Below are 13,488 nucleotides of genomic sequence, written 5' to 3'. Positions count from 1 at the left end.
GCTTAGACTCAGGAGGGAAGATGGCTATTTCAAGAATGAGTACCGGTGTGCTTTGTAGAAATCCGGTTTTTAATGATCATAAAGTGCATCTGCAAACTTCACAATAGGCCCTAATTTTCCGAACCTTTCCTTAACGTAACAATTTCATCCTAATGTCAAGTATTAGCAGTAATAAAAAAGCAACAGCAGAACATAAAGTATCCTGGATAACATCTAAAGCAAGGGGCAACTTTTCAGTAATTTTCTCCTGTAATATTTTATACTTACAAGTTCATCTTTCCCTTTTTATTTTTTTTTAAATTAATCAATTAATTTTTGGCCACATTGGGTCTTTGCTGCTGCGTGCAGGCTTTCTCTAGTTGCGGCGAACAGGGGGCTACTCATCGCTGAAGTGCACGGGCTTCTGATTGCAGTGGCTTCTCTTGTTGCAGAGCACGGGCTCTAGGTGTGCGGGCTCAGTACTTGTGGCTCGCAGACTCAGTAGTTGTGGCACACGGGCTTGGTTGCTCCATTGCATGTGGGATCTTCCCGGACCAGGGATCGAACTTGTGTCCCCTGCAAAGGCAGGCGGATTCTTAACCACTGCACCACCAGTCAAGTCCCCATCTTTCCCTTTTTAGTTATAAGCTAACTTAAGATGATTTACTTTCCCATTAGGGACCAGGGGAATCAAAATACTGAACTCATGGGCTTTCCTGGTGGCGCAGTGGTTATGAATCCGCCTGCCAACGCAGGGGACACGGGTTCGAGCCCTGGTCCAGGAAGATCCCACATGCCGCAGAGCAACTAAGCCCGTGCGCCACAACTACTGAGCCTGTGCTCTAGAGCCCGCAAGCCACAACTACTGAGCCCGTGTGCCACAACTACTGAGCCTGCACTCTAGAGCCCACGCACCACAACTACTGAAGCCCACGTGCCTAGAGCCCGTGCTCTGCAACAAGAGAAGCACCCGCAATGAGAAGCCCGTGCACCACAACGAAGAGTAGCCCCCGCTCGCCACAACTAGAGAAAAGCCCGCACCCAGCAACAAAGACCCAACACAGCCAGAAATAAATAAATATTTATAAAAATAAAAATCCTATTGGCATCTTAGTAACATCTAGAAATGTGGTACACGTCCAATTAGCACAACTCCTTTGTACCTCAAATGGTCTGCCAGGCTACTTCCATTTTTATACATTAAATATGGGAAAGCAAATCTGTAGTAAAGTCAGATCATGAACAACCTGTTGTTACTCAAAGTCAGCAGCAGCTCAGTATAAATCCAGCACAATTAGCAGGCATTCAACTTTTACTCATTTTGCTAACGAAGGTAATAATGCTCAAACCTAAAATTATAATAAAGACCCATTGCTGTGATTGTACAGCCAGCTTTACCCATATCCTGAGCATCAGGATCAAAGAACTGAAACAGGACCACAGGTAACCGCTTACAGGCAGACAGGCGAAGACAACCCCTCCCTGCTTCTCACACGGCATGGTCACTCGTACACCAGATCAACATGAGACACCACCGCTGACTGACCCCTGCGGGCTGGGCTTCACTTGGGGTCACAGGCCACGTACGGAGACAGACAACAGAGGAGGAAGCAGACGGGGCCAAGTAAGCATCCCATAAAGAAAAAGGAGATAAACAAGTGCAAAAGGCAGGAAAAGACATTCGTCTCTGTGCCATGACACAAATAACATACAGGCAGGTTAACGACAAACTCTACCACGTTTTATACATAAATAAATCTGAGCAAAGAAATATAATATCCACAGTCCTGTATCAAATATATTTGTGTACTGAGTTAGAATTAGGTCTTTTCAATTCAGAATCATAAATGGTATGAACCAAAGCCAACCATTTCAAGGATCTTGATATCCACCAGTAAATAAAAGCACTCTGCTTTCAACTCCTGCTGTAGCAATGACGGAACTTTAGGAATGCAGCTAAATGGAACCGTCAACTGCTCATAGGAATCCATTCCCTGGAGAGGGCCCTGCTGCAGGCCGCGGCTGTGGGGTGCTAAGATGCAGCAGTGAACAAATCAGACCAGGCCCTGCCCTCGAGGAGCTTCCCGTCCAGCGGGTGGGAAAGCTGAGCCGACAAACGGGCAGAGGAGAGAAGGCTGGGAGCCTGAGGACTGAGAGAAGCGGAGCTGGGCAGGAGGCCGGGGTGAGACAGGCACAGAGCTCTCGGAGGAGACACCCTCTGAGTGGCGCCCAAGGAGGGTGCGGGACTCGTCGCGTGGGGAGAAACTGTCCGGACAGAGGGGCTGTGAGCGCAGGGACACCGAGGGAATGGCTTTCAAGCTCAGCTCCACGGTCACAACCGCGATGAACGCAAAGGAAGCAGTACCTGGTTTCTGGATCAAGGGAATCCACAAGTTTTTTATCAGCTAATAATTTTTGCAGACTTTGATACAATTCCACATTTGTGTTCAACCTAGAAAAATTACAAAAAAAAAAAAATTAAATGATTTTCTAGTACCTTCTTTTTTTGCTTTACGTGAAGAGAATGGTGTCAAGTTCCAGCATCCACATGGCCAGAGGCCAAAGGTTTGGGGTATTGTTTTGTTTCTTCCTTTGGACCAGGAATGGCATAACCGCAGTTAGTAAGGGACGGAAAGTGTGTTAGTACTAACTGTCCCGGAAAGTAAAAGCACAAACTTAAAGCCACAGTCCACAGCTGGGGACAGAAGAGCAGACAGGACGTGACCTCGCTTCCATCGAGAACCAGCCGCGTCAGCAACATGCCAAGGACCACCAGTTTCTCTAACAGGAGAGGAGCGGGGATGGGAGGGGAGGAACGGCCTGCAGTCCTGACTGGGCGCCGGGCCTGGGCTGCCCTGGCTCACCTGCGGGAGTGGCAGGTCCACACCGGGGACAGCTCAAGGGCACAGGCTTCGGAGCCGCACCCTGCAGCCACATGGGCCCCGGCTACCGTGCCCTTGGTCCGAAAGGGTTAGACCCTTGGTGGCCCCCAGGGTTCAACGAGACGCTGGGCACAGCCCCCACTCCCAGAGGAGGCGGCTACTGTCTACGGCTGCACTCGGGCCCGGCCCACCCAGCACTGCCCGCCCTCCCACAGCACCACCGATAGCTCCTGAGCCCCTCTCCCAAGAGCACAGTGCGGGCCAGAGCTCCTGCCTCGGGGAAGGGCAAGGGCTAAGCGCCGCCTGCCAGGTCCACTCAGGGGCTCGTGGGCGGTCAGGTTCCCTGGGCAGCTCACACACAATCAAACCCCTGCAGGTTCATACGAAGCGAGGGGCCTCTGTCACCACGGTGCTCACGGGCCACCCTGAACCTGAGGGACCAAGGCAGCCCCGCCGGCCCGAGAAATGCTCAGCAGGGGGGCAGGCTCGGCCTCAGCCCCAGGAACCGGGAGAAGGTCAGCAAGGACCGCCGCCTCCTCTGGCTGCTCGGCCCCCGGCCACCCACATCCAAGGGCAGCCGTTCCGAGGTGGCCGGCCGGCCGGACCCACGTCCAAGGTTTGAGCAGATCTCCCATATCGTGTCCTACATTGTAGGACTCTGAGATGAAGTCTGTATTTTAGTCTATATTTGGCATTAATTCTAAACAAATACATCCAGTTTTATCCTTGCTTTTCCACCACTGGAAAGTCAGTCGATTCTACTCGGGCACCGGAAGGCATCCTATTCAAAGCTGCCCTGGGCAGTTAGGGTGCAGCTCAGGCTACGGGAGAGAAGGAGCCAGCGCTCAGGAGGGCGGAGGGCAAGGCTCTGGGTTCTGTCCGGTGACGATGGCCAGGTCCCTCGGCAGCACCCACGCCCCCCCGGGGGGGCAGGGCCCGGTCCCAGCAAAGGACTGAGCTGCGCTCCACGGCCAAGGGGGGACCGCGGGCCGAGCCTCCGACACCACCTCTCTACCTACCGAGGCGCCCACTGTCCCCCCACGGAACCAGCAGCCCAGGTCCGCCGACGCAGCACGCAGGCCCCGGCGCTCTCGCTCACCTACCCGGCAGCCCTCAGCTCCAGCGCCTTCAGCACGCCGGGGTCTGGAGTTTGCAGGGACCAGCTTTCCCGTTCAAGGAGGCAAATTTCACACGCACCATCCCCAAAGGGCAAACGCTGCCGGGGGCACCAGCCAGCAGCCGCACACCCCACGCGAGCCCCGGGGGACGGGGGGCCTCCGCTGGGCTGAGGGGCACAGGTCCCGAGGTCTTTCCAGCCGGGGGGCCGGGCGCCTGCACTGGCTAACCCCCGTCCTGGTGCGCGCCCCGCCCCCTCCCCGTTACTCTGACCAGTATTCTTACATTTACTCCGAATCCCTTTCAAGTGACAGACTTCACCCCAGCCTGCGCCTGCCGCAGCTCCCAGACTGCCTTTACGATGGGCCCAGATGCCCCAAATCCCAGCCCCAAGGGGACCGCACGGCCACCAGGCAGAGGTGACCACGCTGACCTCTTGCCCTGCGGCCACAGCTCCAGGGCGACAGCGATTCCACCCCACGGCCATGTGCCAGCTCGCGCTGCCCGCCCCCGAGGCGCTGACGACCCCTTCAACCGGGGACCCTGGGCGTCCGCCGCGTGCCCCCCAGCACCACAAGCACTTTGCATTTACCGTCTCGTCCTCCTCCCAGCAGCCCTGAGACGCAGATCACTCCACCACCCCCCTGACCAGTGAGGAAACCGAGGGACAGCAGACAGGGAGGCGACCCAGAGTCAGGCCGTGGGCTCCCCCCACCCGCCCACCCCGGTCAGCCCTGTGGCTCGCACACCAACCCCACGCCCCATCCCCCGCCGGCGGGTGAGCCCTGCACACAGACGACCTGGGGCACAGACCCGGAGCCCGCGGCCCAGCACGGTCCGGGAGGAGGGGCAGACGTACGTCTCCACCATGGCGCCAATGCTCCGACAAGCTTCCTCCGCGGCCTCTCTGAATGCTGCCTCGGGGTGAGCGATTTTCACAAAATCGGCCTAATGGAGGGGAGACAAAAGCAAAAGGGCGTTTGATGGGAAGCTTGCTTCCAGGGTCTGAGGGCGAAAATGAAAACGTGAGCTTTAAAATGTGCCATTTGCCTTGACCAGGAATTTCCATTACTGGAACTTTCCTAAGACGGCGGGAGGAGGAGCTTCTTCCTGAACATTCATTAATTCTGTTATTCCCGGGAACCAAGTCCGTTTTATTTCCTAATACATTCCAAAATACTCTTAATGACTTTATTTTAGAGAAGTCTCCCTCCTGCAAATGTAAAAACCAAGTGAATTCTTCCTACTTCTAATCATTCAAAAGAGCAGGCTCTCGCTTCAAATAATCCGGAGCTTTCTACCTAAGTGTTCCTACCTGGCTCCAGGGAACATCGCTTGGAGGCGCTTCTAGTTAACACTCACACCTGGTGTCTTTTCAAGGCTGAGTTAAGTGCATTCCAGCCGTCGTGCAGAGAACAAAGACTGCCTTTGAGTAAATAGGAATCCCCAGGTGCAGCCTACCTGGCTCAGGACTAGAGCTGCTATATACTGACCTTAGAATTTAACTAAGCCAGAATCCCTTTTTTAATTTTTTTTAATGAAATCCCATAAAACTAGATTTTAGTTTTCATGTTAACTGCAGTACACTGCAAAACAGAAATGCAGGGAAACTACAAAAAACTGCGTATTTTCTTCATTCTCATGAAGACAACATATACGGCTAAAACGTGAAATAAAATCACCACAAAGTAAAATGCTCTAATTTTATGATCAAATAGTTTTTTATGCAGAAACATATAGATCCATAGTCTGATACAACATTTGACCTAACAGTAGGATAACACCTGCACTAAGGCACCTGAAAAGTGAGCTGTGTAAACTTTAAAAGATGCTGTATAAATTACTCGTCTGCATGCTGCACAGTTTACAATCAGTATTAAAATTCAAAACACCAGCATACGTTTTAAAACTCGTTTGTGATAGTGGTGAGGAAAATAATACAGTTCCACGGGGGCTGTGTTAAGAAAGAAAAAGAAAACAAAATGACCAGCTGATAAAACTCATGCCTTACATGGTATTGATCTCACTAGCCGGTAAAATCTTAAAAATTCAAAAAAGGAAGAAGATTCTTTGAGCTTTTTGACCCAAATATTTACATGTATAAATCACATCCTAGTCTTTTTGAATGAGACATTATCAAACTTCATAAATATAAAAAACTTCAAAAATAGGACAAGCTATGGGGCAGAGAAGTTAAAATCTTTTAGTGAAGAGCAGAAGTAGAAATGTGGAAAAAATGCTAGAACACTGGTTAATTAAGACAGAGGCTAAGACAACAAGCACCCAGTAAGTTCTGGGATTTCTGACCGCAAAAGCCAATACTCGACTACAAATAAGTGAAATTTGCTGACCAGCGCTTTCCTTTCAGATTTCAGCGGCACCGTTAAGCAGAGACGGTTCGAAACCTCTTTTCTGACAGTACGTCTCCCACGTCCCTCAACAAGACGAGCCCTCGCTGAGCACATCCTGGAGGGACAGAACCCAAACCCAGAAAAAGCAAGAGCTGACTACGGAGCCCGCGGCACAGCTCACTTCCCCTCAGGAAAGCCCTTCAGGGTGGATACTCTGCCCATCTCTTCACAGCTGGGAAACTTGCAGCAGTGGGTCTAGGACGGCGGAGGTGCTACTGGCTCAGCACAGATGCTGAGAGCAAGGAGGCTCTCGAAGAAGGAAACCACAGACGGGGAGCTGCCACCCTGGTGAAGAAAGTCAGCCTCAAACGGTAAATATGATTCCACCTACCTGATACTTAAGAAAAGACAAGCTACGGGGATGAAGAACAGATCAGAGGTTGCCAGAGGTGAGAGGTAAGGTGGGTGCGACGCACAGGGAGCGTTCTGGGGGTGATGGAAGAGTTACGCAGCCTGACCGCGGGGCGGCTACCTGCACACAGAGTCCACGTTCACAGACTTGCACCATCCCTTAGAAGAAGCAGATTTTACTGAGTAATAATTTTGAAAATAAACACTTTCTCACAAGATGGGGAGGCGACCTTCCTGCCACTCCAGGTAAGGTTCCATCCGGCCCGGGCGGCAGCAGTCCTGGAAGCATGGAGAGCGAGGCCTCTGCGGCCAGACTGCCTGGATGCGAAGCCCAGCTCCACCACTCACGGGCCGGGGGACTTAACCTCTTAGTGCCTTTCTTTCCTCGTCGACAGGTGGAGACATGCCCAGAAGGCTGCATCAGTCAATCCAGGTGAAGCTCTTAGCTGGGTCCAGTGTCAACAAGAGCTACAGAACAGCCAGCACCAGAACATAAGCCCCACGAGGTCGGACCACACTCCCAGTGCCTGACCAGGGTGGGGCTGCGCGTAGAATGAACGTGAAGAAAGAGCTGTACAGACAGGAGCAGGCGTGACCACGACTGGGGACTTGCGCGCCACTACGATGTCGCGGCCACCCTGGGCTGAGAGGGAAGCCTGCTTCCACCTCGGCCGTGGGCGTCTCAGCTGGCGGAGAGACCTGAGGGCACTTCTATCTCAACTTCAAAACGTGGGGAAAAGACGCCTTTGATACAATCAGTTTGATGTCAAAACCTTATTTTTGATCAGAAAAGACATTCCTGAAAAGGCTTATAAAAACTAGTTTTCTTCTAAGATTAATTTTATTGTAAAGGTACAGATAAATGTTCTACTAGAATTTTGGTAGACATTTTTATAAATGAAGAACCTCTGTAACATAAAGAATCTTTGCCATGTGCATAATCATTCTTCCATTACATATTACATATCTGTTTTATTACATATACATATTAAAATACGAGTACTAAATCTGACCTTTCCTGTACATTCTTCCCATTCAACAGCACACTTCACTGTAACACATTACACCCAAGAGCGCTCACACAGCTCAGACATTCCTAACCTTACAGTCCAGTACTGAACCTAATACACCGAGCTTAACTCACAAAAGTGAGAAGCGGTCTGTGGCCCACGCCCAGCGTCTTACCAAGTCGGCCACCCTGCACAAGGAGTCCGAGAGCTCGTCAAAGATGAGCACGGTCTGGGGCCCAGGAGGCGCGGAGCACACGCGGCGCACCAGCTGCTCCGTTTTCCTCAAGGCCTTCTCCTGGGCGACACGGAATCCTTCTGGGGCGCTGAGCTCAGGAACTCCAAACAGGCCCTGAAACCCAAAGAACAGTTTCCACCGATAACTAAAAACATGACCCGGGGGTATTCAATACAAATACTTTTTTCATAAACAAAATCTTGGTTTTCATTGATAGTTCATATCATGGTGACACCTGTCATCACAGGTATCGCTTTCACATTCCCCGCGACATTCCACATATGACACTAAAAATGTTTTAGAATGTAATTTTTCTTCAATTTTTAATTATTTTATAAAGAACAAAAATAGGATGATATGGGTTCAAAATCCAGCTCTGTCACTACCACAGAACCTAACTCACGAAGTGGCAAGGATTAAACGATACACGTTTTTAAAAAACATTTTAACAGTGCCTGGCACACAGAAAGCATTTAACAGATGTCAGCTGTAACCGCTATCAGCTGTGTGACCCTGGTCGAGTTCTCTCTCCTCCTTGGCCTAATTTCTTCATCAGGCATGAAGGGATGACAATATGTGCTGTGTCTCACAGCACGGACACAGGAACAAGGTTAGTTAAGTTCTCAAGACCCTGCCCGGCACTGAGTGAGGTCCAGGGCACAGCATCAAGCACTCCACAAACTATGAAACAGGGATGGTGAGTTGATTACTGAGTACATATATATTTTAGAAAGATTTAATAAACATGCTAAACCAAGTCACAGGCGGAAACTGGCAGCAAATTTTATACCTTCCAAAAGCACTTCAGCACCTTGATAAAGATAAAAATCACTATCTAATGGGAAGGAAGGACCATCTTCTTGTACCGGTTCGATCACACTTGTTATGATGCCCAGGAAGGCAGACAAAAACCACAAACACCTATTACACATCGACGGCATGCCAAAAGTGTACCGTGTACTTTACACAGGTTCTCCCGTGTAAATCACACAATCCTAGAGCACAAACTATCAATCACCTTTTTACAGATAAGGTAACACTTTCAGAGGTTAAACGAACATGTCTGTGGTCACTAGCAAACAGTGGGAAAGCCACAACCTCAACTTGCTCCAAGCATCCCTAAAGCCTACACGTTCTCCACGCTCGTGGACTGCAACTGGTGTTGGAAAGTCTTGCCTCTGCAGAAGGGCAGCTCCGGGGACTAGGAACCCCGCTCTTCGCCATTTTAACCAGCTGCCCAACGCAGGGCCCAACACAGGCAGGAACTCAGGAATGAGGCAAATGAACAGGGCCAGACCGCTGTGTAGACAGCTTTGTATCAAGAGATGCTTAACATGTCAATTGCGGGAAATACCAAGAGGCGAAGCTTTCAGGCCTGACAAGGCCCACTGTTTCTGCAAGAAGGAATGCAGGAAGTTGTTAACTTATTTTCAAACTATATTAACGAGTTGGAGAAAATAAAGACAGGCAGCGGCAAAACAGAATGAGGACCAAAAATATACTTGGTTATTACAATGATTTAATATGATTCAATTACAGACTTTATTTTCACTTCTCAGCACACCTCCCCACACTCCTCTGGGAATTCTAAATCTCAGCCCACCAAGTTATGGTGATACCAGAAAACTACATAAGCCTTTGGGTTTCTTTTTTTAATCAAAAACCAATTCACGTATTTGAAAATCTGATATCAGCACCTAAAATTATGATGTACAAAAGAAAAATTAATAAAGCTAAAATTAGATCTATTTCATCCACCCATAACCAAGCCTACCCCTCACGTCTTTTTGCTCAGTACCCACAGGCTGTGCTCGTTCTCACACCAATTATGTCAGTACCAACGTTATTTACCCCCATGGAAGTTGGTGTAGCAAATTTCATTCAAAAATAATTTTAAAACGAAGAAATTTGGGTGTTAAATAAGAAAAACTCACATTATTAGGCTCACTGTAATTATATCCCACACTCACCTTTCCAAAAAGAGCAATAGTAGAAATAATGAAAAAATTAAAAAGGCAAAAATAAAAGTAACAGTGCAAAGTGAGCAAAATCCGTAAATGCAAAGTAAAGCAGGCACAGGTAAATCCCTTCCAAGCTTTCCTTCCTTTCACCTTTAATTCAGTCAATCATTCAATAATGAGTTTCAGGAGGTGGGCGGTGGAGGAGGGAAGGAGTGGGAGTTTGGGGTTAGCAGATGCAAACTATTATATACAGGATGAATAAACAACAAGATCCTACTGTAGAGCACAGGGAACTATATTCAATATACTGGGCTAAAACATGGAAAAGAATACGAAAAAGGATGTATATGTGTATAACTGAGTCACTTCGCTGTAGAGCAGAAATTAACACAACATTGTAAATCAACTCGACTTCAATAAAATAAATTTTAAAAAGGAAAAAAACAATGAGTGTCTACTGAATGCCAGACACCGAGCGGGTCGCGTGGATACACAAACAACTAGGAACAACACAAGAAGTCAGTGATTTTCTGTGGAAAAAATCTACGTGATGGGCTGCACCGCCTTAGAGGACAACAGACTCTTCTCCAACTCGGTGTTTTAAAGGAAAAGAAACAAAGCCGAAAAGCTTGGGAAAATATTAATAACGTCACTTCGGGCATCAATGGAAAGACTAATTACACTAATTGACAGAAGCGGGTCCTGGTATCAAGACACCGAGGCCGTAGGTGAGCTCACCGCGCGGCCCGCGCCTCACTGGGGTCGGGTCTGAGCTACAGGGCTGGGAGTTCGGGGGACGCGCTCAGGACCACTGCACCTGGGGCCCTCGCTGGGCAGGTGCTGGACCCGAACCTGGGGCCGCCCCGCCCCCCGGCACCTGCCCCTCAGAGAGGGGGGGCCGCCCGCAAGGTCACCCCGGGCAAACGACACCTCCCTCCCGCGCGAGGCGGGCTCGCCGCCCGGACCCCGACGAGCCCGCCCGGGTCCCGCGGGCCGCTCACCCGGCGCTCGCCGAACAGGTCCAGGCGGCGGCCCTGGGGCTGGACGTTGAAGGCGGCGCCCACCGGGGACCAGCTGGTGCTGACCCACCGGCCCCGGAGCCCGGCCCCGAGGCCGCCCAGCCGCCGGGCGCACAGCATCGAGCCGCTGCAGCCGCTCCGAGCCGCGAGGGCCCACGAAACCGGACTCCGATACCCAGCCCGCGGCTCCGCCGGAGAGCGCGCCGCGTCTCCACGGCAGCGCCCGCCTCCCACGTGACCCCGCGCTTCCGGGAAGGGCAGGACGCCGCGGGGCCAGCGCACATCGGCGTCCCCAGGGCCAGAGCGTCGCCCGCTGCTTTCCCAGGCCGCCGCGTCTAGCGCCCCCGCGCGCCTGGAGGGGGAACCGCAGGACGCCCCGCCCTCCCACGTGGCCGGGGGGGTGGCAGGGTCTGCGCGGCGCCGAGCCTCGCACCCGCTGCCGGGAACACACGTGGGCGGCAGGCCGACCGCTGCCCGGCACCCTTAACTGAGACCCGTGGCCCTCCGTAGGCCTCCGCTCCAGGAGGGTGCGAGACGCAAGGCACTGCGCCCGCACGTCCCAGCCGCCCTGCAGCCAGAGCTGTCGGTGGACCTCCATCCATCGACTGTAAACTCGCAGTGATCGATAACATGATCGACAACGCAGCTTGTTGGGGGGTGGAATCTGCCAAGCTGCAGTCACCGACGGAGGGAGTACGGGGGCGGGAGGGCAGCGGCGGAGAGGGTGAGGGATGGGGCCGGGGGGCGCCCTCCCGGTGTCCGCGAGCGGAGGCTGTGCAGCGCGCGGAGCATCCCCTGTACGGCCCGTGAGGATGACCCTGTTGGAGGACAGCGCGGAGGCTGCTGCTGGGCCTCGGCTTCGGGCGGAACCGGACGCCCCTGATCCAGTCCCCCAGCGCCCGGCGCGCAGGGCATTGCGTGCCGTGCCGAAGGATGCTTCGTGTCCCTGTACCAAGGACCAGCGCCAACGGAACCTTGTATCTCACCTGAATGCGTGGGCCTGAGGTAGAGTCTGCTCCTGGGAACACCTGTTGGATGTGAGCAGCCCCGGAACCTTCTCTGAAGTTCCAGAGAGCCAGAATCGAGGGCCAACTGGGGCAGGCTTCTAACCCGCCCTTTTCCGTCCTCACAACAATTTACTGTTAAATGGAGTTTGTTTTCAGAGTAGCCTGGTGGGGAGAAAATGCCCCAGTGATAAAAACAGAACAATGAAAATTTAGTAAAGGCAAGCGCCAGGGTGCGCTTACACAAGTCTCTACAGCTTAACTAGAAATTCTGCGTTTGTTTGTGTACATACGGTAAGTCGCGATTTCATCTTCTGCGGACTTTTTCATCAAAGATTCCAAATTATTTAAAATCCCCAAAGTCCTAACTCCGTGGCGATTAATACCGCATCGTCTGTGGCTGGTTGGTCCTTGGGGACAGCCACCCCACATCGCAGGCCTGCACGGCAGGCCCTTACACAGATGTCAAATGTGCCATGTAAAAATATTCATCAATATATGTGACAAAACTACTTACTTTATCATATTTTTTAAAAGGAGTTTCAAATCTGAGAGCTTTTCTTTAGCCCAGAATGGTTCCTAACCATTTTTAATGCAAACATTGAAGCGTAAAAACACCCTCAAAGGATGCTGGCTTGTGCTACGTTAACGAGGTGTCTTGTGTCTCAGGGAGCCTGGCGTAGTTAGACTTGTAAAAACTGCAGACCAGATCCACAGACAGCAGATGAGAGATAATTCCAAATGGCAGATCAGACACCTCCCCAATCAACTTTATCCTTTTGAAGTTCTTTATAACATGTTTTACATTTCATCTTATACATTTGCCCTGCAAAAAAAAAAAAGAATTTTATGAAAGCTTGTATCCAATATTCTGGTCATAAACTGTACTTTTTTCCTTTATGCCTATCTCACCTATAAAGTTCTGACCCTAAACAGAAGGGAGTTAGTACACGAATTGTTTGGTCCATAACAACACCAGACTTAACACTGGGGAAAAACAGCTCGGCTTATTGCAATTGAAAGAAGCCAAAGCATAAGGACACTCCGGCTCAATAAAGAAAATGATCAGTCCCTACAGCAGGGCCAACGTTAGGGCGCCAAGGCAAGTGGGGGACTTGGGGTGTCTCACGTGCTTCACCCGAGTCCTGGCTCTGTTGTAGAAGAAACATACATTAAGGAAAGCCAATAAAATACCTATAAACAGAAATGATTTCCACATATATCCAAAGTTTTCCAAAACCAAGTAATTTTTCACCTTTTCATCTATAGCAGTGCTGACTGCTTATAATGATAACTCAGAAAATTCCCATTTTCCCAAGGAATGAAGATACTGTCACAACTGCGCTGACTTGGTTGACGTGTGGAGAGAACGGCTGTAAGTCCGTCAGAGTCCCAGGCTGTGGTCTGGAAGATGCTGTCTCTTGAATATGCACTGGGCTTGTCTCCTCTTGCTTCTTTATTAGTTGCTCTCAGCTGATGGAAAAGTGTATGGAGTTAACGTAAGCATAGTTAACGCTTCC

General features: G+C 50.8%; 1 protein-coding gene across 1 annotated transcript in view; it reads right to left on the bottom strand.

Annotated features, from left to right (window-relative positions):
- Positions 1–11,168, bottom strand: part of MIPEP (mitochondrial intermediate peptidase) — a 133,279-nt gene extending 122,111 nt beyond the window's left edge. Inside the window, exons 1-4 of the mRNA XM_029209971.1 lie at positions 10,947–11,168; positions 7,925–8,098; positions 4,837–4,925; positions 2,345–2,431 (exon numbers count right to left, since the gene is read on the bottom strand). Of these exons, the coding sequence (XP_029065804.1) occupies positions 2,345–2,431; positions 4,837–4,925; positions 7,925–8,098; positions 10,947–11,084 (488 nt within the window). The 5' untranslated portion in view covers positions 11,085–11,168. The remainder of the gene's footprint in view (positions 1–2,344; positions 2,432–4,836; positions 4,926–7,924; positions 8,099–10,946) is intronic.
- Between the last annotated feature and the right edge of the window lie 2,320 nt (positions 11,169–13,488).

The sequence above is a fragment of the Monodon monoceros genome, unplaced genomic scaffold, assembly GCF_005190385.1.
Source record: "Monodon monoceros isolate NGI ecotype Baffin Bay Population unplaced genomic scaffold, NGI_Narwhal_1 Super_Scaffold_8, whole genome shotgun sequence".
Classification (NCBI taxonomy): domain Eukaryota; kingdom Metazoa; phylum Chordata; class Mammalia; order Artiodactyla; family Monodontidae; genus Monodon; species Monodon monoceros.
This window is presented reverse-complemented; position numbering and strand designations above follow the sequence as displayed.